Source organism: Pelodiscus sinensis, chromosome 7 (genome assembly GCF_052426305.1).
Source record: "Pelodiscus sinensis isolate ZL-2025 chromosome 7, ASM5242630v1, whole genome shotgun sequence".
NCBI lineage: Eukaryota > Metazoa > Chordata > Testudines > Trionychidae > Pelodiscus > Pelodiscus sinensis.
In genome coordinates, this window is record NC_143058.1 from 53,748,047 (window position 1) to 53,772,225 (window position 24,179).

General features: G+C 41.4%; 1 protein-coding gene across 1 annotated transcript in view; it reads left to right on the forward strand.

Annotated features, from left to right (window-relative positions):
- The window catches only part of ITGAV (integrin subunit alpha V), a 92,943-nt gene that overhangs the window by 21,470 nt on the left and 47,294 nt on the right, over nt 1-24,179 (forward strand). The window contains exons 3-12 of the mRNA XM_075933763.2: nt 8,696-8,787; nt 9,208-9,322; nt 11,908-11,969; nt 15,336-15,381; nt 17,091-17,216; nt 20,656-20,700; nt 20,932-20,975; nt 21,071-21,127; nt 21,630-21,682; nt 22,018-22,220. Coding sequence (XP_075789878.1) covers nt 8,696-8,787; nt 9,208-9,322; nt 11,908-11,969; nt 15,336-15,381; nt 17,091-17,216; nt 20,656-20,700; nt 20,932-20,975; nt 21,071-21,127; nt 21,630-21,682; nt 22,018-22,220 — 843 coding nt within the window. The remainder of the gene's footprint in view (nt 1-8,695; nt 8,788-9,207; nt 9,323-11,907; nt 11,970-15,335; nt 15,382-17,090; nt 17,217-20,655; nt 20,701-20,931; nt 20,976-21,070; nt 21,128-21,629; nt 21,683-22,017; nt 22,221-24,179) is intronic.

Sequence of the window (24,179 nt, forward strand, 5' to 3'; positions counted from 1 at the left end):
GATAAGTGTCCGTCTGCTATGTACATTAGACAAACATCTCAGACACTTCGCCAAAGGATTAATGCCCACAAAACAGATATCAGACAAGATCACAAAGAAAAAAGTTTCTTGCCATTTTAACCAGAAAGGACACTCTCTCAATGACTTAACCACCTGCATTCTGCTACAAAGACCTTTTACATCTGCACTTGAAAGGGAATCCTCTGAACTGTCATTCATGTTAAAATTCGACACTCTCCGGGAAGGAATGAACAAACACTCAAACTATCTTACCCATTACCAAGATAGCTTCCCCAATTATCACCTCTAATACCATTAGTTCACAGACATCCCACTCTCCCCACCCCTAATATCAATTCACAGACACTTCCTTCCTCCCCCCCCCCCCCCCGCATTCCCCTCCTGTTCTGAAATGTGATTTGTCCTTTTCATATGTGTTCCTTTTTTTTTAATTGTATCCTTTGGTATATATGGTTGTGACTATTTTCTTCCGCTATTTGATCTGAGGAAGTGGGTCTGGCTCACGAAAGCTCATCATCTAAAACCATCTTGTTAGTCTTTAAAGTGCTACATTGTCCTGCATTTTGTATGTGTGTTTGTGATTATATAGATTTCTGCCAGAATACTGGGTGTAGTTGGTCATGATTTAAGGACTAGCTGGAACATGGCCCCTTGGTTATGTCAGTGGTGTGTGGGTGGGAGCCTGGAGGAAGTAACAGGATTCTTTCCCCCAGTCAGAGGTAAGAAGTAGCTTTGTGTTCCCGTTTATCACTGAGTCATTATCCAAACATAGGTGCTAAACAAGAGATAATCATGCAGGAGTCAGTTCCTTCACAGCTCGGGACTTTTAAGTGATGATTAACATTCATCCTCTTGGCTCCCTACATTGCAACTGCTTGCTGTTTTTAATATTAGACTAACTGCTTGTTGTTTTTAAAATTACAGACTAACTGCTTTTTTTTTTTTTTTAAGTTACAGACTAACACAGCTGTCCCTCGGAGACTTTTTATTCAAATTGTAGGTGCAAGATACCCTGCTTCAAGCCATCCACAATACTGCTCTCTGAATAGTCCTGGCTATATATTTTTTCAAAAGTTTCCAAGGGGTAGCCGAGTTAGTCTGTAACAGGCAAAACTTTAAAAACAACAAATAGTCTAGTAGCACCTTAAAGACTAACAAAACATGTCGATGGTATCATGAGTTTCCGTGGGCGCAACCCGCTTCTTCAGATGATTCTGAAGAAGCGGATTGCGCCCACAAAAGCTCATGATACCATCGACATGTTTTGTTAGTCTTTAAGGTGCTACTAGACTATTTGTTGTTTTTAAAGTTTTGCCTGTATATTTTTGTAAGGTTGCTTGCGGCGGGGGAGAGGGTGGAGAGGTAGTTTCATTGTTTCATTTATTAAAACTCCTCTTAACAGTACGAGGCCTTATTTTACTGAGAAGAGTTTAATTCATTCTGTAAATTAGGTCAGTCGTTAAACTTTACAGCTTTTTAGTATTCATAGTCTGGGCCAAACTTACGCAGTTCAGTGCCTCACAGGATTAGCTCAGTTTAGACTCTCCCTTCCAGAGGAGGACATTGTTTACAGGCCCATCTTCTCATTACCATGCGGTTTTCCAGCATGTTAAGGGTTGCATATCGCAACCTCCAGATCACTTCACAGTAACTTCACTGTTGTTTATATAGCAAATAGCATCTATTTTGAATGAAGAAGGCATGCACTGTACCAGACGGGTGGCCAAACATATCTTAGAAATAAACCTTCCCTAACCTTGAATCTCTTAGCCTCTTTGAAAGCGAGGGGTTAAATGAGATCTCCTCCTTTTTCTGCCTTTTCTCCCAATCCCTACTTCCAGTAGTAAATGTAAGTCCTATTTAATGTAGTAATAAAATGTCAATGTCCTGTTTCTCCAACAGCAAAAATACATCCACAAAACTGATCCTTAACGGATTAAAAAGTTTGTTCTGGAGCATGAGGCTTGAATATAACGGAACTGGAATGTAGCTAGGCATAATCATGTTAGCACCAGTTAAGTTAAGGCACTTAGTAACTGCCTGCTCTAACTGGGAAGAGGAGGAAGAACGTCCCAGTGGAGATTTCAAGGGGCTATGCACTACTGAATTGACACATCAGGTCTTTTTCCCTACAGGAAAAGATACATAAGATAATTGTACATGGGATGTGGAAGAGATGTACAAAGAAAAAGCCACAACAGAAATCTGGAATTTATATATTCATTTTTATTGAGATGGTATGTCCCCCCCCCCCCCCCTCATGATTAGGGTCCGTCGTTTTGGGGTTTTATCGTATTGACATTTTCCAGGGAGTTAATCAGTGTTTATTACTATACCAACAAAAACAGGTGACAATTGGTGCAAAAGTTATTTAATTTTTTTGGATAATTATTAGCATTTATTTTGAGGGGACAGAAGACCAAGGGAAAGTGTTCAGTAGATTAATGCTTTGATAAACGGACATTGATGTGGTTTGCTGCCAAACTAAACCAGAATTTATAATACAACGTCACCTCTGAGTTTAAGAAAAGAATGTATTTCTCATCCCTAAATAAAATCTTTTCATTTGAATAAACATTATATTGTTGTAGAACTATTAACTTATAAATATTTACATTGAGTGATTGGCCACACCACTTGCAGTGCGCACGCTCCATTTCATCCTTCTGGTTTCTTTTAAAACTTGTGACTACTTCCTTATGTTTTGAAGCATGTTCTGATAAAGATTTTTGTTTTCTTCCCAAGATAGTATATCTAAACTCTAAACTGTTATCTAACAGCTTGAAATGTGTATGTGGTAGACGGGAGATTCATCAGTCCATTCAGATGTGCACGCACGTCAGAGCTTGCATGCGTGCTTGTTTGTTTTACTGAGTGTGTCATCTAGACTAATACATAGCCTGACTTTAAGAAGCGGCTATGTATATACACACAGACTAATGGATTATCATAATACATATATATTGTGCAATACACTGTGTTTTCCTAATACATAAGAATGACTATACTGGGTAAGACCAAAGTATCCTGTCTTCTGACCATGGCTAATGTCAGATGCCAAGAGGGAATGAAGAATACAGGTGATCGTCGACTGATCTATCCCCTATCACTCATTTCCGGCTTCTGGCAAACAGAGGGTAGGGACGCCATCTCTGCCCATCCTGGATAATAACCATTGAGGGATCTATCCTCCAGGAACTAATCTAGTTCTTTTTTGAATCCTGTTATAGTATTGGCCTTCACAAAATCCTCTGGCAAGGAGTTCTATAGGTTGACTATGCATTATATGAAAAAGTACTTCCTTTTGTTTGTTTTAAACCGGCTGCCTATTAATTTCCTTTGGTGATCACTAGTTCGTGTGCTGTGAGAAGGAGTAAATATCACTTCCTTATTTACTTTCTCTGTACCAATCAGGATTTTATAGACCTCTATCATATCCCACTTTAATTGTCTCTTTTTCAAGCTGAAAGGTCCCAGTCTTATTAATCTCTCCTCATATGGCAGCCTTTCCATACACCTCATTTTGTTGCCCTTTCTGAACTTTCAAATTCCACTGTATCTTTTTTGAGATGGGGCAAAAGCATCTGCACCATTGTTTCGTCTACTTTTTTATGTCCATGTGCAGGATAAATTTTGTTATATGCACCAAGAAAGGTGATGTGTGACACCCTACTCCAGCCCTGAGCCTTCTGCTGCACCCCAACTCTCCCCCCCCCCCAGTGTCTGCATCCCATCCAACAATACAACCCCTGCCGCGCCCAGTGAAAATGAGTGAGGGAGGGAGAGAGTGAGCTACGGAGGGAGGGAGAATAAAGGGACATAAAGGGATGGGGGCCTTGGAGAATGGGCAGAGCAGGGGTGTGGCCTTAGGGAAGGGCTGGGGTAGAGGTGTTTGGGTTTTGGGATTAGAAAGGCTACCCTAGCAGCAAGGTTAACTGTGGGTTTGTTTACACTACACAGCTTTTGGGAGAGTGCTCTGCCAGCAAGGCACTGTTCATGCTGGCACACGACATTTTGTCTTTTTTGGCGGAGAGGTAGCACCTCAATGGCAAAAGTTGTGTTCAATTGCCAGTGTGCACGTAGCCTATGTTGTCTACGTGTACTGGTTTTAACCTACAAAGCCCTGTATAATTAAGGCCTGGCTATTTTAGGGTATGTCTAACTGCAAATAAATAGATAGATAAATAGACAGATAAAAATAAAATCAAATAAAGATTTGCAGCAGAGAGTCTTACAGCCTAGATCAACTGATTCAGGCTCCCACTATAGGGCTGAAAATATCAGGGTAGACTTCTGGATTTCAGGCTCTGAATCTTATTGAGAGAGGAGGAGAGGGTTTAAGAGCCTGGATTTAAGCTGAAGCCTGAATTGTTGCACTATTATTTTTAGCTTCCTAGCTTGAACTCAAGTCAATTGACCTAGGTTGAGACTTGCTCCAATGAGTTTTTCTTCACAGAGTAAATAAATCCTCAAAGGCACCTCATACCTTATTACTACCATTGCAGTTAACCTAATGAACTTGTCTTCAATGCTGGGGGGGGAAGCTGCATTTTTTTTAATTGGGGGTAAGTAATGGGTGTGAGCTATCCCAAGGTAAAGACAGAGTGAAGACGAGGCTTTTTTTCCCCCCTGTAAAGTAAATGTGCTGTTGTCAGTCTGGTAGGGTGGGGAGGAAGTAATAGAGTTGACCTCGGTGAGTTTCCTGTGAGGATTTCTGTGCTGGGATTAAAGTTACGTTTTACCTTGCAAGGGAAGGAGGAGATTTCAGTTCTGGATTTGGATTTCAATTTGTAGTGATTTTGTTTGTACAGGTTGACCCTCTCTGGTCTGGTACCCTTGGACTGACCAGTGATGAACCAGAGAATTTGCCAAACCACGGGAGATCAATATTGTCTAGCAGCATTATCAATGCTTCCATTGCTCACTAGGCTCTTAAAGACATTTAGGGTAAATTAGAGCTAAATTAGAACACTGAGAGCCAGGACTGGTAGCTGTAAACAAACTTTATGGGATCATGGGAAACTTGGCCAGACCCATGATAAATAGACATTCAACTAACTAAAATCATGCTGGACCACAGTTATTGCCAGACCAGTGTGTGCCAGACTAAAGAGGTCCAACCTGTACTGCAATAGAAATCAAAGTATCTATGTGATAGGCGCTGTACAGATTTATAGTAGGAAAGACCGTCTCTATCCCAAAGAGCTTATAATTTAAGACAAAACACTATAAGTTAATGTAACAAAAAAAAAAAAATGGAGAGAATGAGGAGTGATAAAGATAGAGGATAGAAGTGAAAGTGTTGCCAATGCTCTTAGTCTCATGGTATTTAGTATTTTCCATAAAGCTCTGGCTATTATAGTCAGTTGATGGTTAAGTGAAAATTTCAGCTTTCATTTTTTTTTTTCAAAGGAGTAAGTTTCTAGCCTATGGACAAAAAGCTCCCAAACCAGAAAGCTAATAATAATAATTCTCAATATGTTATTCAAATATGACGGTTTTAAAGAGGGGCACCCCACACTGGCTGGAACAGCTCCTGTCTGCGACCCCTGCTACTCTTCTCTTTAGTCAGTTAACTGTTAACCAATTAAATGGAATTTTATGTTCCTAGTAGAAGATATGGTTATGGAGACATCCTCAGTGAGTTGGTTTTACAGTAATTTTAAAAAGATATGAATCAGTTTGTAAAGTTGTTGATTTAAAATACATATAGTATCTAGATGTAATTTTCTCATTCTGAGCTTAACAAAATGCAAAAATAAATAGTACAAAAAACTGTCCACCAAAATGTCTTACATAGGATTGTGCATGTAAATTCCTGTATCCAAAGTTTCATAAGTTTAGGAAACACTTATGGATTTTCAGTTTTGCATGCTTACAGCTCTAGGCTATTTATTTTATGTACTTTTCAGTGACTGCCAGGCTAAACAATACACTGACAAATCATTCACTTTTGGCGCACTCTGAAAAAGCTGCTAGGGAGAAGCTGTTACAGTGCACGTATTTCTCACTTGTTGATACATGTAGATGAGATGCTTTTGCCCTGCTTGAGAGAAGAGCCAGTCCTCTTTTCCCTATTTATCCAAAGCCTGCTTATGAAATATGATTATTTCGTTTAGTAATTGAGCTACTTTGTAAAGCGTGGTTAGCAACATTTTAATCTCTCATGTCAAACCTTTGTGCATTAATACTGTATGTTAAACACTTCTGAGTATGTGCAGAAGAACAAAAGGTATCATTTTCTGCATTTGTAGAACACACCCAAACTCTTGTGCTTAAATCCCTCTTCCCATTGCAATAGTGAATTGCCAGACTCCTAATACAAGATGGGTACCAAGGATGCCATTTTGGAAGGAAGGGTGCAGGGAGCTGCAGCCGTGTGTACTAGGACACTGCTTGCTCTTCTTGCTCTTTCCCTCACTATCAGAGAGCCAGAAGAAAGCACACAGCTTGGCTCACATACTCCTCTGTCCTTTCCCCTCACCAGCTCAGAGTGAAAGGAATGTACCATGCTGAGAGTCACATAAATACCACCCTATACTGGAAACCTACTGACAGTTATACTTACCTACATGCCTCCAGCTTTCATATTACGTTATCCATTGTCTACAGCCAAGTCCCAAGATACAACAGCATTTGCTCCAGTGCCGCAGATGGAGACAGATACTTAACAGGATCTCTATCTAGCATCCTCAAAACTACAGCGCCCACCTGGGGAAGTAAAGAAACAAATTGACAGAGCCAGGCAGGTCCCCAAAAGTCACCTTCTTCAGGATTTGGCCCAACAAGGAAAGCAACAGAACACCACTAGCTATTACCTACAGCCCCCAGCTAAAACCTCTCCTACATAGCATCAAGGATCTACAAATTATCATAGATAATGATCCCTCGCTCTCATAGTCCTTGCTTACAGACATCCCCCACAACCTAAAACACATACTCACTAGCAACCACATACCCCACAATAAAAAATGCTAATCCAGGAACCAATCCCTGCAACAAACCCTGCTCCCAACTCTGTCCACACATCTACCCTAGTGACATCATCATAGGACCTAACCACATCAGACACAATCTCTGGGGCTAATCCACCCACACATCTGCTAATGTGATATATGCCATCATGTGCCAGCAATGTCTTTCTGCCATATACATTGTTGGACTAACCAGACTGTTTCTATGCAACAGAATAAATGGACGCTAATCAGACATCAAGAATCAGTGGGAGAACATTTTAACCTCCCACACACAGTTACAGACTTGAAAATTGTCATTCTCAAGAAAAACAAAAAACAAAACCCGGCTGCTGATCTGGAATTCCTGTGCACATTTGAAAGCATCAGAATGGGTCTAAATTTGAACTGGGAATGGCTCTCTCCATTACATTACATAATTTTCCCATTTTAGGTATTCTAAACTTGTCCACATCCACCCTGATTGTTAGCTCTGATGTAACACTTCCATTTCCATATCATTGCCATTTGTTTCATTTTCTTTATGAATCTGATGAAGCAAATTGCAACTCATGCTGTAATAAAATTGTTAGTCTTTAAGGTGCCACTGGACTTCTTGTTGTTTTTGATTTCTGCGTTTTTCTAGACTAAGATCAGAAGGGCTATCCAGACACTTGTTTGTTTTGGCTGTCTATTTTATTTTCCTTTCTTCAGGATTTTCCCATGAGGAAGTATTAGCAAGCTTATGGACATGGAGATTTCCTTACAAGGTGTAAAATTTACAAGGAAGTTTTGATTCAAGTAGTCACAAGTGTTGAGTAACATCAGCTGATTCACAAGAAAGGGTATTTTTATAGCATGTGGGACTGATGTATAAACTAGTCAGTTTGCTGATATTTTAAACTCAGACATAGCAAAACTTCAATCATCTTCATATCGTGTCTTTAGAGCTTGCCGAGAAAGAAGCTTTTGCAAAACAAGCTAGGATGTGAATTTGAATTGCAGTAGCTATTCTTCACTAACCTCTTCTGTGGACTCTCCTCTTTTGTATTAGAAGTGCCTCTAGGTTCCTCCATTTTCAAGCTATTCAAGGCTATTTCCCCTGCATAGACAAGCCCTTAGTTATTTCCTTTGCTGAGCGCTGTATTCTAGGGGCTTGACCGAAATGGAAAAAATTCTATTGCTCTCAATTTGGGAGAGGGTCAGGGCTGGCTATATTAGATGACTTTTTACATTTACACTTAAGAAGCCATTCAAATTAACTTACTCCTATCAAGCTTTTAGGGCATGTATCATGGGGGATCTCGGGAAAGTTAAGGGGAATTGACATTATTTCTCAAGTTAATGCCCATAAGCCCTTCGGAAGGACAAGTCAGCCACAGCTCTTATTCAACTTGTCCCTTTAAATGAATAACTTCAATAATTGGTTAATTGTAGACAGCAAACCTTTACTCCTGTTTTCTGTCTATTCATATCAGTTATCAAGTAAAGATTATAAAATATAACATTCAGAGTGCAAATTCCAACACTTGTGCTTGTACAGTAATTCAGTATTCTGCCTATGTTTTTTACATGTTTGGCAACAGAAAAAAATTACTCCTATCAAACCTTGCTTCTTCCCTTAAATATTATTGTTTTTTGCTTGCTTTTTATCTCTGCCTTAGTGTTGTTACTTTGATTGGGTCTGGTGAAATAATGTTGTGTTTTTATTTTATTTGCAGGCGATAGAAATTTTGCACCTAATGATCCACTGGAGTTTAAGTCTCATCAGTGGTTTGGAGCATCTGTGAGGTCTAAAAATGATAAAATTCTGGTAAGTCTTCTTGTAATGTTTTTCCGACACTTTTCCAGGAAAATACTGCAGTGGAAGGACTATGGATACACTTGTGACAATTCAGAATTAAACTGAACCGCTTGCCATCCAAGCAAGTGGATGTTAAAAGATATTTCTGAAAATTCCTTTAATGCCCTTTCAACAGATTGTTTTAATAGCATTGTACACAGCTTTTGATCAACTGATGCACGTTTATAAAAACACGAGTGGACTTTTCCTTGTCTGTGATGTTACAACTGCGCAGCATGTAGATATGTGCTGTACTTCTACTAAAAGTAGTGCTTTGGGGCTATTCTTCCTTGGGCATGCAGTAGAACAATGGATGCAAAGATTCATCCCACATTGCTCAGGCATTCTGAAGAGAGATCTGTTTTCTAGACTGTCTTGTCTTTTCCTCAGGCCTGTGCCCCCTTGTATCATTGGAGAACTGAAATGAAACAGGAGAGAGAGCCTGTAGGAACTTGTTACCTTCATGATGGAGCGAAGGCTGTTGAATATGCTCCCTGCAGATCGAGTATGTATAGAAGGTTTTAACTTAGTAAATTTCAATTTCTCTTCTGTTACACCAGTTTGTGGGGAGTAAGAAGAGTATCTGTGGTATGTGCCTTCCCTTTTTTTGGCATTTAGTCTTGTGGTAACTGGAGAAGAACCTGACCCAAAGCCTCAAGTCTGGGCACTCCTGAACTTTTGGAGCACTCAGGATCTGCATTCAAATTTCACAGATGCCTTCATTCCCTACAGTGGATCAAACTTAAATCTTGGACCAGATATCCCTGAACTTTGAAGAATCTATATCTGAATTTCACAGCTCATTGATAATTGTTGTAGCATCCAAAATGATTCCACTTTCCCTCTGAGATGTGGATGTGGTTCTGTGGCAACCACATAGCAGGAATTTCAGAATCTAGAATTATTAATGCTCCAGTTGGTGTTCCTTTGATATGTGCCATAGCAGACTAAAGTTACTGCTAGTGAACTACTGCAACACATTATGGTACAAAAAGTGCCCTGCACAGAACAGTCCCAGAATCATGGGTGACACGAAGGGTCACATGCCCCAAATATTATGGGTGGGAGGGGCTGGCCAGCAGCTGGCAGGGAGACTAATCAGAGGAGTGGGAGCTGGTGCCTGCAGGAAGGGTCTGGTCCCCCACACTCACCAGCAGGAGAAGCGGAGCAAGGAGGCTCCAGATGTTTTGTTCTTCTATTGTGCTGCTCTGGGGGAGGCAGTGGGACCATCTCTGCGCTTCCCACAGGAAAATGGAGTGACATGGTGTCAGGGGGTACACACCCCCAGTGTGCCTCAGTGCCCCCTGACTGTCCTCATATAGCCCCTCTCAGGGCAAGTTACAGTCTGTATGGGTTGCTCATCATAGGCATCTGTCGCAACGGCTCTGCTTACCTAGTCGGCCTCCTGGTCAGGCCACAAACCAGAGTCTTTGCCTCCAGCCCCTAGTCAAGGGGAGTCTTGGCTGGCCTACTTCCAGCCTTTGCTGGCTCTCCCCAGCTTGTCTCCCTCCAAGGAGCTCCTGCTTCCTCTGCAGTCAGCCCTCCACTGGCTCCCCTTAAGCATATTATGCTTCTCCATTTATAGCTGTCAGCTGGGCTCTCACTCGCCCTAATGGGTTCAGCTGGCTTCTACAAGCCAATTGTGCTGCCCTAGATAGTTGCCAGCTGGGCTCTCCCTAGCCCAAACAGCTCCAGCTGGCCTCTTTCTTTCTAGCCCTGGCTCAGGGCCTGAGTCCTGGTCTTAAAGGGCCAGTGCAGAGCAGACGCCCTGTCACACATGGCTAGGGGAGCAAAGCAGCTGGGGCTGCCTGCTCTGCTTCCCTTGTCGCTGCTGGATGGTATAGGGAGGATGGTGGACACTTGCTGCCGGTGTTGGCTCTGCTAGTCTCTGGGATTGTCTTGGTAGAGGGAAGGGGCGAAAAGGGGGAGAGCAAGGGCGAGGTGGGGAGGAGACAGAGGCGCTATTGGCCTCCCCCAGCCCAGTGACGGGCCAGGACATGTGGCTGGTGCCCCACTCCAGGGTCCCTCCAGACCAGTTTCCTCTGCCCAGAGTTCTGTGCAACTAAACAACTAAAAGTAGCAATAAACTTAGGGTAATAGTCTCAAAAGTGGCCTCTGATTTTTGTTGTTGTTGTTGATACCTTCATGTTTCTTGTACTCAGTGTCAGATATCTTGAGTCTATTGGTTTGAAAATGCTGAGCACCCACAGATCCTGGTCATGTCAGTAGTGTCTGTGGTGGTTCAAAACCTCTGCAATCAGACCCAAGGTATCTCAACTCAAGCACCAGCGTAAGAGAGTATTTTTGAATTTTTTTACTGTATCTCCTTACCTCCCTTTGGATTAAAAAACTGACTTGAGAAATTTTGCAGAACAGCAAGGAGTGCATTCCGTAGTCATCCAACATAAAAGGAGCATACATGACTACATTTTATAGCAAATATCCATCTGGTCATACTGTCGTAAATAAGGGCTTGTTACGTTTCTGCCCTAACGCTGTATATTCATGGGATTAACTCTCAGTAAAACTCTCTCTGGGCTGACTCTTGACATGGGAACTATCCGTTCTGGAATGCTTGTTTTGTTTTTCCTTCTTCAGAAAGCCCTTGAAATATGTTATATTATAGTTGTGTAGATTTCTGGTTTTGGTTTTGTTTGTTTTTTGCATAAAAAGTGAAAATACACTCCTATGTCCAGAGACTTTACATTTATTTCCTGCACCCCCCCCCCCCATACCTTTGGAATTTAACTCAGCAGGAATATGGAGTCTCCATATACTTCTGTTTGGATAGACCTAGGACAAATCCTAAAGTTATTACAATGTTTGACTATGAGTTGAAGAACAGGAAGCAATGTCTGTCTTGCCACATTAAAACAGACTGCCAAAGCACCTTATTTGGTAATAAGCTCAATGGCTTTGCTCATTGCTGATGGATGCTCCAGAAAAAGGGACAAAAATTTCTCTGACACCAAACCAAAAATCACCTGGATGTTTGAGCAAAATGGATCATTATACTTACTGCCGTCCCTTTCACCAAGTTTAATTTATCACTATCTTTTTTTTTTTTTTTTTTTTTTTTTTTTTTTGTAGCAATTATCGATGCTGATGGACAGGGATTTTGTCAAGGAGGCTTTAGCATTGACTTTACAAAGGTAAGTGGTACTCATTGGATATAATCTATTTTCTTGAATCAGCAGATAATTACAAATGACAGCAGTTCCAACCAATATGTGATACAAACACATATCTATTTTTTAAAATAAAGAGATATCATTCTTGATGAGCCCTGATCCTGCCAGGTGCTGAGCACCTCAGTTGCGAAAGATCTTGCTGGATATAAGTAGCATGCATTTCCAGCTTTTTTGTCAGAGGTACCTAATTATTTGTTTGATCTTTGCTGCCACTAGTCTCAGGTCAAATGAAACGACAATAATCTTCAAATCTTATTTGATACTCAACCATACACCGTTCACTTCAAATCACTAAGTCAGTTCTCTTAGGGTATGTCTAGACTACAGGCTTTTGTCTACAGAAGTTTTGTCGACAGATACTGTCGACAAAGCTTCTGTCGACAAAGAGCGTCTACACTACATTCAGTTCTGTCGACAAAGCAAGCTGCTTTGTCGACATGGTAGTGTAGACGCAAAGGACAGTTTACATGCAATAACACCTTCCGTCGACAGAACTCTGTCGACAGAAGGCGTTATGCCTCGTAAAATGAGGTTTACCAGCGTCGACAAAACTGCTGAGTTCTGTCGACATTATGTTGACAGAACTCAGCGGTAGTGTAGACGCAGGTATAGTTTTGTCGACAAAAGTGGACTTTTGTCGACAAAACCCTGTAGTCTAGACACACCCTTCGAGGCACAACTTGCTCTGAAAGGGAAAATATTAACCCCTCTCCCCCCACTCTCTCCCTTAGTTCCAAATTACTGCTGCTTATTGAGACATAGTGTGACATTTTCGACATCTTCTTGCTTCTTTTCTCTCCTTATGTATGTAGGTTGGTTTTTGAAAATGTATTTTTCATATTTTTTACAATTTTTCTTTTAATAGTAGAGTCCCTATCATCTGACGTAAACGGGACCGACACATGGTCGGATTACTGAATATGTTGGATGATAGGGACTGCTGCCGGAGAAGAAGTGGCCCCAGCAGGAGCACCATCAGCTGCTCCTAGAGAGCATGGAGACAGCTGCTGCTGCTGCTGCTGCTAGGGGAGAAGCGGCCCCGGCAGCAGCAGCTTTCCCCGTGCTCTCTAGGAACAGCTGATGGGGCTCCTGCCGGGGCCGCATCTTCCCTGGCATCAGCGCATCAGCTGCTCCTAGAGAGCACGGGGACAGCTGCTGCTGCTGCTGCTGCTGCTGCTGCTGCTGCTGCCGCCAGGGAAGAAGCAGCCTCAGCAGGAGCCGCATCAGCAGCTCCAGGTCATGGGGCGGGAGAACGGCCCCACTCGCTGCCCCGTTGTCCCAGGCAGGAGCGGCAGCAGCTGCTCCAAGAGAGCGACAGGGCAGCAGGCGGGATCGTTGTCCCCACCCGCACTGTATCCGACCCTGCAGCTCCCAGGGACAAAGTCCCCGCGCGCTGCAGGGTCAGATAAAGCAGAGTGTCGGATTACTGGGAGTCGGATAATCCGGACTCCACTGTATTACTTTTAAAATCCAAAAAGGAAAAATGTTTACAAAATGAAGAGTCACATAAAGAAATACAGGGCTTGATTCAGCAAAGTGCATAAGCACATGCAGTGCTTTAAGCACACAAGTAGTCTGAGTGACTTAAATGGGACTACTTGGTCTTAAAGTTACAAGCATGTGTAAGCGGGGGAATGGTCCCGCTATTGTGGAGAACTTTCCTGGCTTCTATACCACCCCAGTAAAATGGACCAGCGAAAGGATCTGAGTCCCCGCTCCCACTTCCTTTACCCCACGGCTTCCCTGAACCTGAGGGATCCCCTTCCACTCTCCTGAGTAGCAGAGTCCTTGAAACCCCAACAAGGCTGGGCCCAGGTTTCCTGGGGCTTAATCCCCGATCTTGTAGTCACTAGGGGCAGGAGTTAGGGTGTCCCCACTCCGAGGTGCTCTCTTCACACTGCATGCTTTCTTGGCCCAGTGATTATTTCATAAGGTTCAAAGCAAATACAATTTATTAAACATCAACCGATTAAAGAAAAAAGAATAAGAAAAAATGAGAATGGTTAAATGAGAACACACAGTCCTGCTCTGTAGCATGGGGACATCAAAACAGCAGTCTGCAGAGTATAAGGACAGTTCACAGTCTGTTCCTTATAGGTCCCTTATAGATCCTGGCTGTGCTTCAGGGGGGCTGCAGGCTGGACACGCTTGCTCTGGCAGTGACCACACAGCCTCAGGCTCTAGGTGGCAGGACCCCTCTCCCAGTCTGGCCTGCAGGGCCTCTTGGCTGGTGGTGGCCCCCTGCCCAGAGCCTCTCCCCCCACTTTGCTGGTCCCAGCTGCTCACCACACCCAGCTGCAGGCTATGCTGCTTTGCCAGTCTCTAGCTCCTTGTGTTGCTTCTCTGTCCCCTTTGGCTCTCTGATCACTGCCAGTCTGCTGCTCAACACAGGCTTTGCACTCTTTGGCCTGTGTGTGCCTGACTCTGTTGCTGCAGGACTGCCTCTCCATAAGGCTTGCTCCTCTTATCTCTCTCTTCTTGCTCAGAGAGACCCAGAAAAAGTCCCAGCTCACATGGAGGATGGGGCCTGGCCTCTTACTTCCTTCACTGGCCTGTCCAACCTGTCAATCAGGCCGAACTGGTGTTGGCTGCTTTCCATTGTCTCTGGGGTCTGTCAGTCTCATGGACCCTTCCCCTTTTGATACTGGGAGCTGGCAAACCAAAATCTCCCACAGAGTTTTAGTAAGGGGCTAACAGTCCCCTTACACATGCTTTGCTGGATCACAACCATACCAAGTAATATAGAAAAAGATAAAAACCAAGACTTCTCTGTGTACTGTGTTTCTGCACCTGATTTTTAAAAAAATGGGGGAGGGGCGAGGAGAGGGAGAGATAGTCTGTATACCTCCACAGAAGCCAATCGTATGACATACTTCTAGGAAAATGTCATAGGGTTTTGTTGTAACTATATTCTGTTGTCTTAAAATTATGCCTGTAGGAGTCTCAGCTAAAATGACATGAATTATTTCGTTCAGAGTTTGAAAAGGAGAGGCAGTGAAGGAAAGGAGGAGAGAGCGGGGAAAGAAAATTGATCAAAAGCAGATGTTGATTTTGCCTCAGTAACGTTAAACCTAATAAAATTCTAAAAAATCAACATTTTTAATCATTCCTTTTTTTCTTTAAGTAAGTCTGTATAATCTCAAATAATAAGAAAATCTAATAATAAAAATATAACAACACAAGTCTGGGTTTCTCCAGCTATAGAGCAAGATAACTCTGTTCTTAAAATTAGTATGCACTCCATTATTGTTTATTATTCTTCATATGTATGGCAATGAAAGGGTTTTTTTTTTATAATGAGAAGTTTTTTTATTTAATTCTTTCTAGGGAGACAGGGTACTTCTTGGTGGACCAGGAAGCTTTTACTGGCAAGGTGAGACAAATTACTTAGGTGACACAAAATGGTGACCTCTGATTTTTCCATCCCCACTCCACCTATCTTGACTCCTCTGTCAACATCAATGTCTCAGTGAATGAGATACTAGAATATTTTTATAATACCCTTAAAATATTTACTGAATATTTGAGACATCTTTACATGATTTCTTTGTACTGATTACTAATGAAATAGCTATACAAATGTTTGATTACATATAGAAAGTGTTCCTAAAGGCACAAATTTTGTTCAAAGCCCGATAAAGTTATCTTGGAGAAGGTTTTGCCATCCACCCAAAACATTAAAAGCAAGGACATGCAATGTTAAGAAAGAGGTCTTCCCTGTAATTTGTAACACAAACATAAAGTATTCACTGTCAATGAGACACACTAGACAAAGAAGTTGACTCCATTTCCTTTGGATGCAGAGATACAGCTTAGGGAAGATGCGTGTGGAGAATGTAGTGTTATAAAAAAATCTTGCCTCTGATTTCACAGTTTCCTCAAGAAAATTTCACATACCTTTCCCTAGAGAGAAGTCCTTCAACTGACCACTGAGCATCCACGGTCACTATGGGCACGTCTACGCTGTAGGTGATAGAGAGCCCACTAGGCCAGGCAGACGAATGCACTAACTATGCTCAAACAGATGTGCTAAAAATAGCAGTGTGGACACTGTGGAATGTACTAGCCATGTGAGCACAGGCTCCAGGGGTTGGTTGGGCTTGCATGCAGACAGCTAGCTTGTGCTTCAGTATCCACGCTGCAATTTTAAGCGTGCTATATCTGCTTGAGCTAGCATGTGTCTGCGTACTTGGGGTGAAAGACATGCTTATAGGCATGTCCCATGAAAGTCCTCATACTGGTGAGCAGCTGCAAAATGCCTTTACCCATGTTCCATGCAAAAATATAGTTTCTGTAGTAGTGGAGACCCTGAACAAGGGAGAATGATTAAAAATGTATTAGATGCTTGTGAAATTAAGTTAGCAATGTATATTTATTTACAAAAACAATGAGGAGACCCATGGCACTAAAGTTTAACAGATTTATTTGAATATAAGCTTTTTTGAGCAAAGACCCATTTCTTAAGATGCATCTGATGAAGTGGGTCTTTGCCCACAAAAGCATATGTCCTAATAAATCTGTAGGCCTTTAAGGTGCCAAAAGTATCCTCATTGTTTTTGCAGATATGAACTAACATGGCTACTCCTATTTATTTAGTTAGCTCATTGGAGAAATTGTCATTTCTTACATAACATTTGAAAAGAGAAAGAAGTCTAAATGTAACAATTAAAACAAAATAAAATAATGATTCTGAGCTTGCAGTTTTATAATGTCCTACAATTCTTTTAACCTAAATTCTGAAATGCTGGATAAATGTTGTCTCTAAACTTAATGACATCCACTGGAATGGTATGTATGTAAAACATGAATCTTTCCCAGACAGCATTGTTTGGGTTTAAAGAGTCATCTTAAAGTGAAGGAAGATTATTATCACAACATCATCTAGTAGACTGAATATAAAGATTGTAATAGACTGTGGTCCTTTTATTAGCCTATCCATCTGTCACATATGGTTTTAATGTTCAGCATAAGGACTAATGCTCCAGTTCTGCAAAAGCATAAGACTATGCATTGATTAAGTCCCATTCTTCGCAGTTAAGTTCACCAGAGCAATTATTTATTTTAATGTATTGTTTTCCCCAGGTCAACTCATTTCTGATCGGGTGGCAGAAATTGTGGCTAAATACAATTCCAAAGTCTACAGTACAAAGTATGATGATCAGTTAGCAACACGATCTGCTAGTGCTGCTTTTGATGACAGTTACCTGGGTAGGTCATTTTGACAATAAAGGGATGTGTTTCTATCAATATTGCAGCAAGACACATTGGACAAGATCCTACACCTGTTGCAAAAGACCCAACAATTTGTATTCATTTTATTAATTTCAACAGGAGCAGGTTTGAATCCTTACTGAATGTTAATTAGGGATGTAAATAACCGTTTAAATAGTTAACCAATTAAACGACTAAAATTATAAGGTTTAACTGGTTAACCAATGGCGAGCAGTGAGGGCTGGGCTCCCTGTGTCTGCCTGAGATAAGTAGGAGCAGCTGGGGACAAACCCTCCCTGCCCGCTTGGGCCACTTTGGCGTGGCTGGGGCCGGAATCCTGTCTGCCTGCCTGCTGAGCCGCCCCAGCACGGCTGGGGTCAGAATCCTGCCTGGCCGCTCTGGTGCCTCTGGAGCCGGAAAGGGATCCCGCTGGAGTCCTGCTACTCAGGGCCAAGGTACTACTACTTGCCCTGCCTGAGTTGGAGTAGCCAGGGCTGGAGCATTGCTGGCCTGCCTGGGCCAAGGTGCAGTGACCTGCTCGAGTGCAGTTAGAGTTGGGGTCCTGCATTCTGGTAAGCCTAATGCTTACCAGGTATCGAGTTAACTGATTAATCTTTACATCCCTAATGTTAATGGTGATAAAGATAGCAGTTGATAAGAGTGTTTCTACTGTCAAAATGCCTATCCATTTAGAATTGTATGCACCCACCTTGTCTCTCTACTATCCATTTAGGAATCATTTGTCTGGGTTATTGCTGGTTATAGAGAGTGACTGTGTCAATCTTTTGATCAGTTACCTGGGTAGGTCATCAATCTTGGATGTATTATCTAATCTATATATACTTAGTCTGCTCTTTTTATATTTGTGCCAAAGAAATTTGTCACTTTTTCAGTGACTGGGTGGCCCTTGGAAAAGAAAATGTGTGGCCAGAAATTCTGTGTGTGTGTGTGTGTGTGTGTGTGTGTGTGTGTGTGTGTGGCCAGAAATTCTGTGTGTGTGTGTGTGTGTGTGTGTGTGTGTGTGTGTGTGTGTACACACACACACACACACACACACACACACACACACACACACACACACACAGTGCTTTTTTGTGTGACAATACTGCCCAATACTCAGTACCGGCACCTCCAGTCAGAGCTTACCTGGAAAGAAATTTGTCACTTTTTCAGTGACTGCGTGGCCCTTGGAAAAGAAAATTGTGTGGCCAGAAATTCTCTGTGTGTGTGTGTGTGTGTGTGTGTGTGTGTACATATATACACACACACACACACAGTACTTTTTTGTGTGACAGTACTGCCTAATACTCAGTACCGGCACCTCCAGTCAGAGCTTACTTGGAAAGAATGGAGCGTACCAGCACCTCTGTATGCAAATGTCTGACAGTCGTGTGTCTTAAAAGGGCTCAACAACTTTTTTTTTCTTTTTGCTCAACAACTTTTCCCCTGGAGTACTGGCGCCTTTTTTTTTTTTTTAACAAAAAAAGCACTAATAAAGTTTTTCCTGCCACGCGACAGAATGACTTTCTGTCATCAGGCTCTCTCCATGCTTCAAAAAATAAGTGTTCTAAGTCAGTTTCTGATAGCTGGTGTAACATAGCACAGAAAACCCTCTAATGCCTCAAGTCTTTTATTACTTTAAAATCAGGAAAGTAAAAGAACAAGCCGTGTTCTGCTTTTACAAGGCAATCTAATATATCCCAGTCCGGCATGGAATCAGATTTGCCTGTTCAAATCATAACAGTTTTCATAGTAATTCAAAATTCAGCATTTCTTGAAAGGCCCAGGAACCAAGAATTTATATCTGGCACACCTGCAGCAACCACTGTGTGCACTTGGCCAGTCACTATGCATCTGTGTTTCTTTTTTTCTCTAGCAGTAAAATTGGTATTGTGAATGGGCTTTTTTGTGTTATTAAGTTAGCAAAGAGCTTTGAGATTATTTCACCATCACCATCTGAATTTACACAGAACAAGTCATTGTCTGCTAATTCAGCTGAATTATTATGTGACCTCCCCCCTCATCCACCAAAATAAAAAAAAATCAGGCTAAGTATAAGGATGTTAGAAATAGTTTATATTAACAATCATGTAACTGAAACAATTCTTTGTCAATGCCCCCCTAAGGACGGGTGCAGCACTCAGTGCACTTCTGGCCCCACTCTTGGGCTACGTCTAGACTGCAAGTCTCTTTCGAAAAAGAGTGTCTAGACAGTCTGGATGCTCTCTTTCGAAAAAGCCCTGTTGCATTCAAGAATGCCTTTTTTCGAAAGAGCACTTTCGAAAAAAGGCGTTCTTCCTCGTGAAATGAGGTTTTCCGCCGTCGAAAGAAAAGCCACGTTCTTTCGATTTAATTTCGAAAGAACGCGGCTGTAGTCTAGACGTAGGTGAAGTTTTTTCGAAAAAACCCTTGAGTCTGGACACAGCCTTGGGGAGCTCTCTTCCATCCCGTACTGCTGCCTCTGTATCAGAGACAGCAGCACTCGGTGGCAGGCGGGACTCGATCCACAGGGGGAGTTTGTTTAAAAAATCAGCTCCCCATGCAGACTGTGGACCAGCTCCCACCTGCCACCCCAGACTGCTGCCTCTACATCAGAGGCAGCAGTGCAGGGTGGCAGACAGCTCTCCCTCATGCTCTTCATTTAAAACTAGGACGAGCAGGATGGGACTGATTCAGCCTACTGATCTAAGTTTTAAATGCAGAGCATGGGGACGTGGGGGTGGTGCATACTGCTGCTGTTAACCAGGACCATAATAATAAACAGACGCGTATTGATTAAACGGTTATCCATCTAGCTGTTGTCATCCCTAGCTAAGTACGCATATCTCAAGTAGGAGCTTGCTGTGTATTAAACATTATTCAAAATCCTTTTGCAAATCAAGATAAAGTTTCTACAGCTGAGACCAAAACTAGGATAATTCTGCATTCCACTGCTGTTCCCGATGTCCCTTTTATCAGCTTAATAGTACATCCCCATTTGGTCTTGATCACCACCAAATTTCATTGCCATGAGTTCATCAACGGATTCCAGTTGAGAGAAACTTGGGTTGGAACAGTGGCAAAATCCATTCAGATTTTAAGCACGTTCGGATGTGGACCCTACCATGTCAATTCTGGACCATCTCTAAGTTCTATATGTTTGTTTGAACCTAGCATTCCAGTTTCCAACTGGTGGGTCCCCATTTGGAAAAACAAACCTGCCTATTTGGGAATAGCTGTTCCTACTGAAATTGATGCATCTCATGCAGACTTTGACTAACTATTTTTAGCTGGATAGTATAGTTGTCCAAAGGACATGCTGTTTGGAGTATCTATTTATTTTACTATCTTCTGAGATCTTTCAATAGGCAGTGCAGGCAAAGTGGCTTATGTGAGAAGTGTTGAGAAATCACATCACTTTGTATAGCGACTTATCATTTTTGTCATTGTTGCTCAGGTTATTCAGTGGCTGTTGGAGAGTTCAGCGGTGATGGCATAGAAGGTACAGCCTTATTCTTGTTTTGTTGTTATGTACAGATGTGTTCAGCAGGAAACAGACTTGAAGTAATATTTGCACAGGCACAAATAAACCCAGATGTACATGTAGGCATGCACAGTTTAGTATATACATTTCTAGAAATGCGCAAAATGGTTCAGGCAAATTAAGATCCAGCTTGAGCCATTATGCTTTGCTCAACTGGAATGTGAACATTACAGATCTTTTGTGTTTCAGACTTTGTATCTGGAGTTCCAAGAGCAGCAAGAACTCTGGGCATGGTACGTAACTTGAAATCTTAAACTTGAAAATCATTTAAAAAATTAATATCAGATGTTGTAGTGACATTATTATCTCATTTATTTTTCCTATGCAGGTGTCTATTTACAATGGGAAAAATATGTCATCCTTGTACAATTTTACTGGAGAACAGGTATATAAAGTTCTGCTTTATACCAGTGAGGTGGCTGTAAGGGTGCAGGAGAGAAAATATCTTCAGAATGATAAAACCCAGGCATGAAGTCCTTGGCTCTAGGAGATATATTTTGTGGTTAGCTCACATGCCTTTAGTAATCTGTGGATGTGTTCCATGAGTTGCCTTTCTTATGATGATACTACTTAGAAAAACAGTCTTAGAACAGAAACACCAATGGAAACGTGTACAAGTTATTGGTCTGGAGTTGTGTTAGTGCTTCTTGGTGTTGTAATTCAATGTAGTCTATTCACAATTAGAAAAGAGGATGGACCATTGGATTATACTTGTTACAGGGAAGAAGTCCTCAGTTCTATTTTTATAACAGCATAAAGAAACCAGTTTACTGAGGGAACAGGAAAAAGGAATGGAAATATATTTTTGAGGGGGGCCAAAGAAGACATTAATACTTAAATGTTCTCCCTGAAGAATTTGGATCAAATGTAAAAATTCTGTTTTCCAGATGGCTGCTTATTTTGGATATTCTGTTGCTGCCACTGACATTAATGGAGATGAGTAAGTGTTGTTGTTTTTTTTTCAGTTGTTTGTGGAAATAGTTATCTGTCTCTCTCAAAAATAATTTCCGAGCATGCAACATGGATTCTTTTCTAAAGCTGTCATACTTCACCCAAGTTATCTAAACAGGAAACACAAGCTTTAAATTCTGTTAGCTGTATGCTTTCTTCATTATTAAATTACTTCAGAATTTGCAGGTGAAACCTAAAGATATATGTGAAACATTCATCTTGACCATCACTGTGCAATTCTGTGTAGCAATGGGTGATTGGCACATGTGAGGTTGACACTGGAGTTTCTTGTGATGGCTGAAAGATTCTATTTTTTTTACACAGTTACACCGATTTGTTTATTGGAGCCCCCCTCTTTATGGAGCGTGGTTCTGATGGCAAGCTTCAAGAGGTGGGTCAGGTCTCCATATGCCTTCAACAAGCCTCTGGAGGATTTCAGATCATAAAGCTGAATGGATATGAGATCTTTGCAAGATTCAGCAGTTCTATTGCACCTCTAGGGGACCTGGACCAGGATGGTTTCAATGGTAGGACCTTATTTTGTAAATTATTAAATCCATAGTGTAAGTCTGGGCAGGAAAGAGGATGTGAATTCTAGCCACGAACAAATTAGACTGTTGGGCACCAAGATTTAGCCTCTCTTCGATGCATGTTACTCCCGAGTATGCTATCAGGAATTACATGCATGCATCCTGCAGAGACTATACTAATTAAACTACAACATGGACTATTTTAAGCTTCTGTATCAGTCAATGAACTTCTTTCTAAATTGTAAGTGTAGTAGCAATTTCTATCAAATAGCTCATTCCCATAATGAGTTGGAAGGAGATCTTCAGTGAAATTTTGGGTTTTCTCTTTTATAACAGCCAATCCTTCTCCCAAAAAGTCTAATGATAGCAAATACAACCTTAAGTAGGAATATTTCATGAAGAATGATTACATTAGGGATTATAGCTGATCTTCTAGCCTTTTATTGGGTCCATAGGAAATGTTTATAGTTCAAAAATAGTCATGTTACAAAACAGAACAAGAAATGCAAACAAGATCTGGAGAACAATATAAAAGGTGATAATCTTTCCAGGAGATTCTTCTGCTGTATGAGAAGCAAATGTATGATTTCAGGACTTGTATTTGTATGTATATATTATGATGTCCTTTCTCAGGAGAAAACCATTTTAATGTTCAGCTTTTAAAGAACCATATTTTACTGTGCAAAATATTGTATGGCAATGTCTTACAGCAGTGAATTCTTGTGCAGCAGCAACATCTCAACAGCCATTCAAGTCCAACTTCAATAAGACAGTAGTAAGAGCCAGGCAAAGAATAGTCCTGCAAAATGCTTGTCATTAGATTAGATGCTGCAAGTGGTTTTCTGGTGTATCTGTTACTCTGTATGCTTCTCTGTTCAGGTTATTTTAATTCGATTTGTTAGGTCTTTCTGTCAGGTAAGTTCACCTTTTAAAGTTAGTTCATTTACAAGAATTTATTCATTGCTGTGTTGTTTGTATAAACTCTACTATTCCACTCTGTGACCATTTCATTTGCTTAATGTGCTTTCCAGCCCAGTTTGTCATAGGACCGTTGTCTTTGTTGCTTTTATGAGCTCAGTGCAGATTAATTGTGATGCCCATAAGACAACTGTACTATATTTGAGAGTTTCTTCTCATTATGATTTATATAAATGTACAGGGAGTAATGTTATAACATCTGCTACATGCTGTTTTGGATTTAAATACTAAGTTTAGGTACCAGTGTTGTCCTTGAATCAGCATAGGCACTGTTAGATTTAGATTTTATATACACCTCCAAAGCTCGGACTTCCTTTTTTTAGTTGTGTTTCCTGTAAGGATTCAGATTAGCATTTTGTTTACTGCCATTTTTCATTCACTGCTATTATATTGTCAAACACTCATCAACTTAGCTAGGACCCTACCAAGCTCACGGTCCATTTTGGTCAATTTCATGGACATAGGATTTTTTAAATGGTAAGTTTCATTTTCAAATATTTAAATCTGAAATTTCACAGTGTTGTAATTGTAGGGGTCTGATCCCCAAAAAAGTTGTTTATGGGGGTTGCAAGGTTATTTTATGGGGCTTGCAGTATTGCTACCATTACTTCTGTGCTGCTGTTGGTGGTGGTTCTGCCTTCAGAACTGAACAGCTGGAGAGTGGTGGCTGCTGGCCAGGAATCCTGCTTTGAAGGCAGAGCTACCATCAGCAGCAGTGCGGAAGGGTAGTATGTTATGGTCTTGCCATCCTTACTTCTGCATTGCTCCTGCAGATCTGGGCCCTCAGTCAAGAGCCACAACTCTCTGGCCACCCAGTTCTGAAAGCAGCAATACAGGCAGTCCCCGGGTTATGTACAAGATAGGGACTGTAGGTTTGTTCTTAAGTTGAATCTGTATGTAAGTCGGAACTGGCGTCAGCCGCTGCTGAAACTGATCAGTTTCAACCGCGGCTGAATCTGGATGCTAGTTCTGACTTAC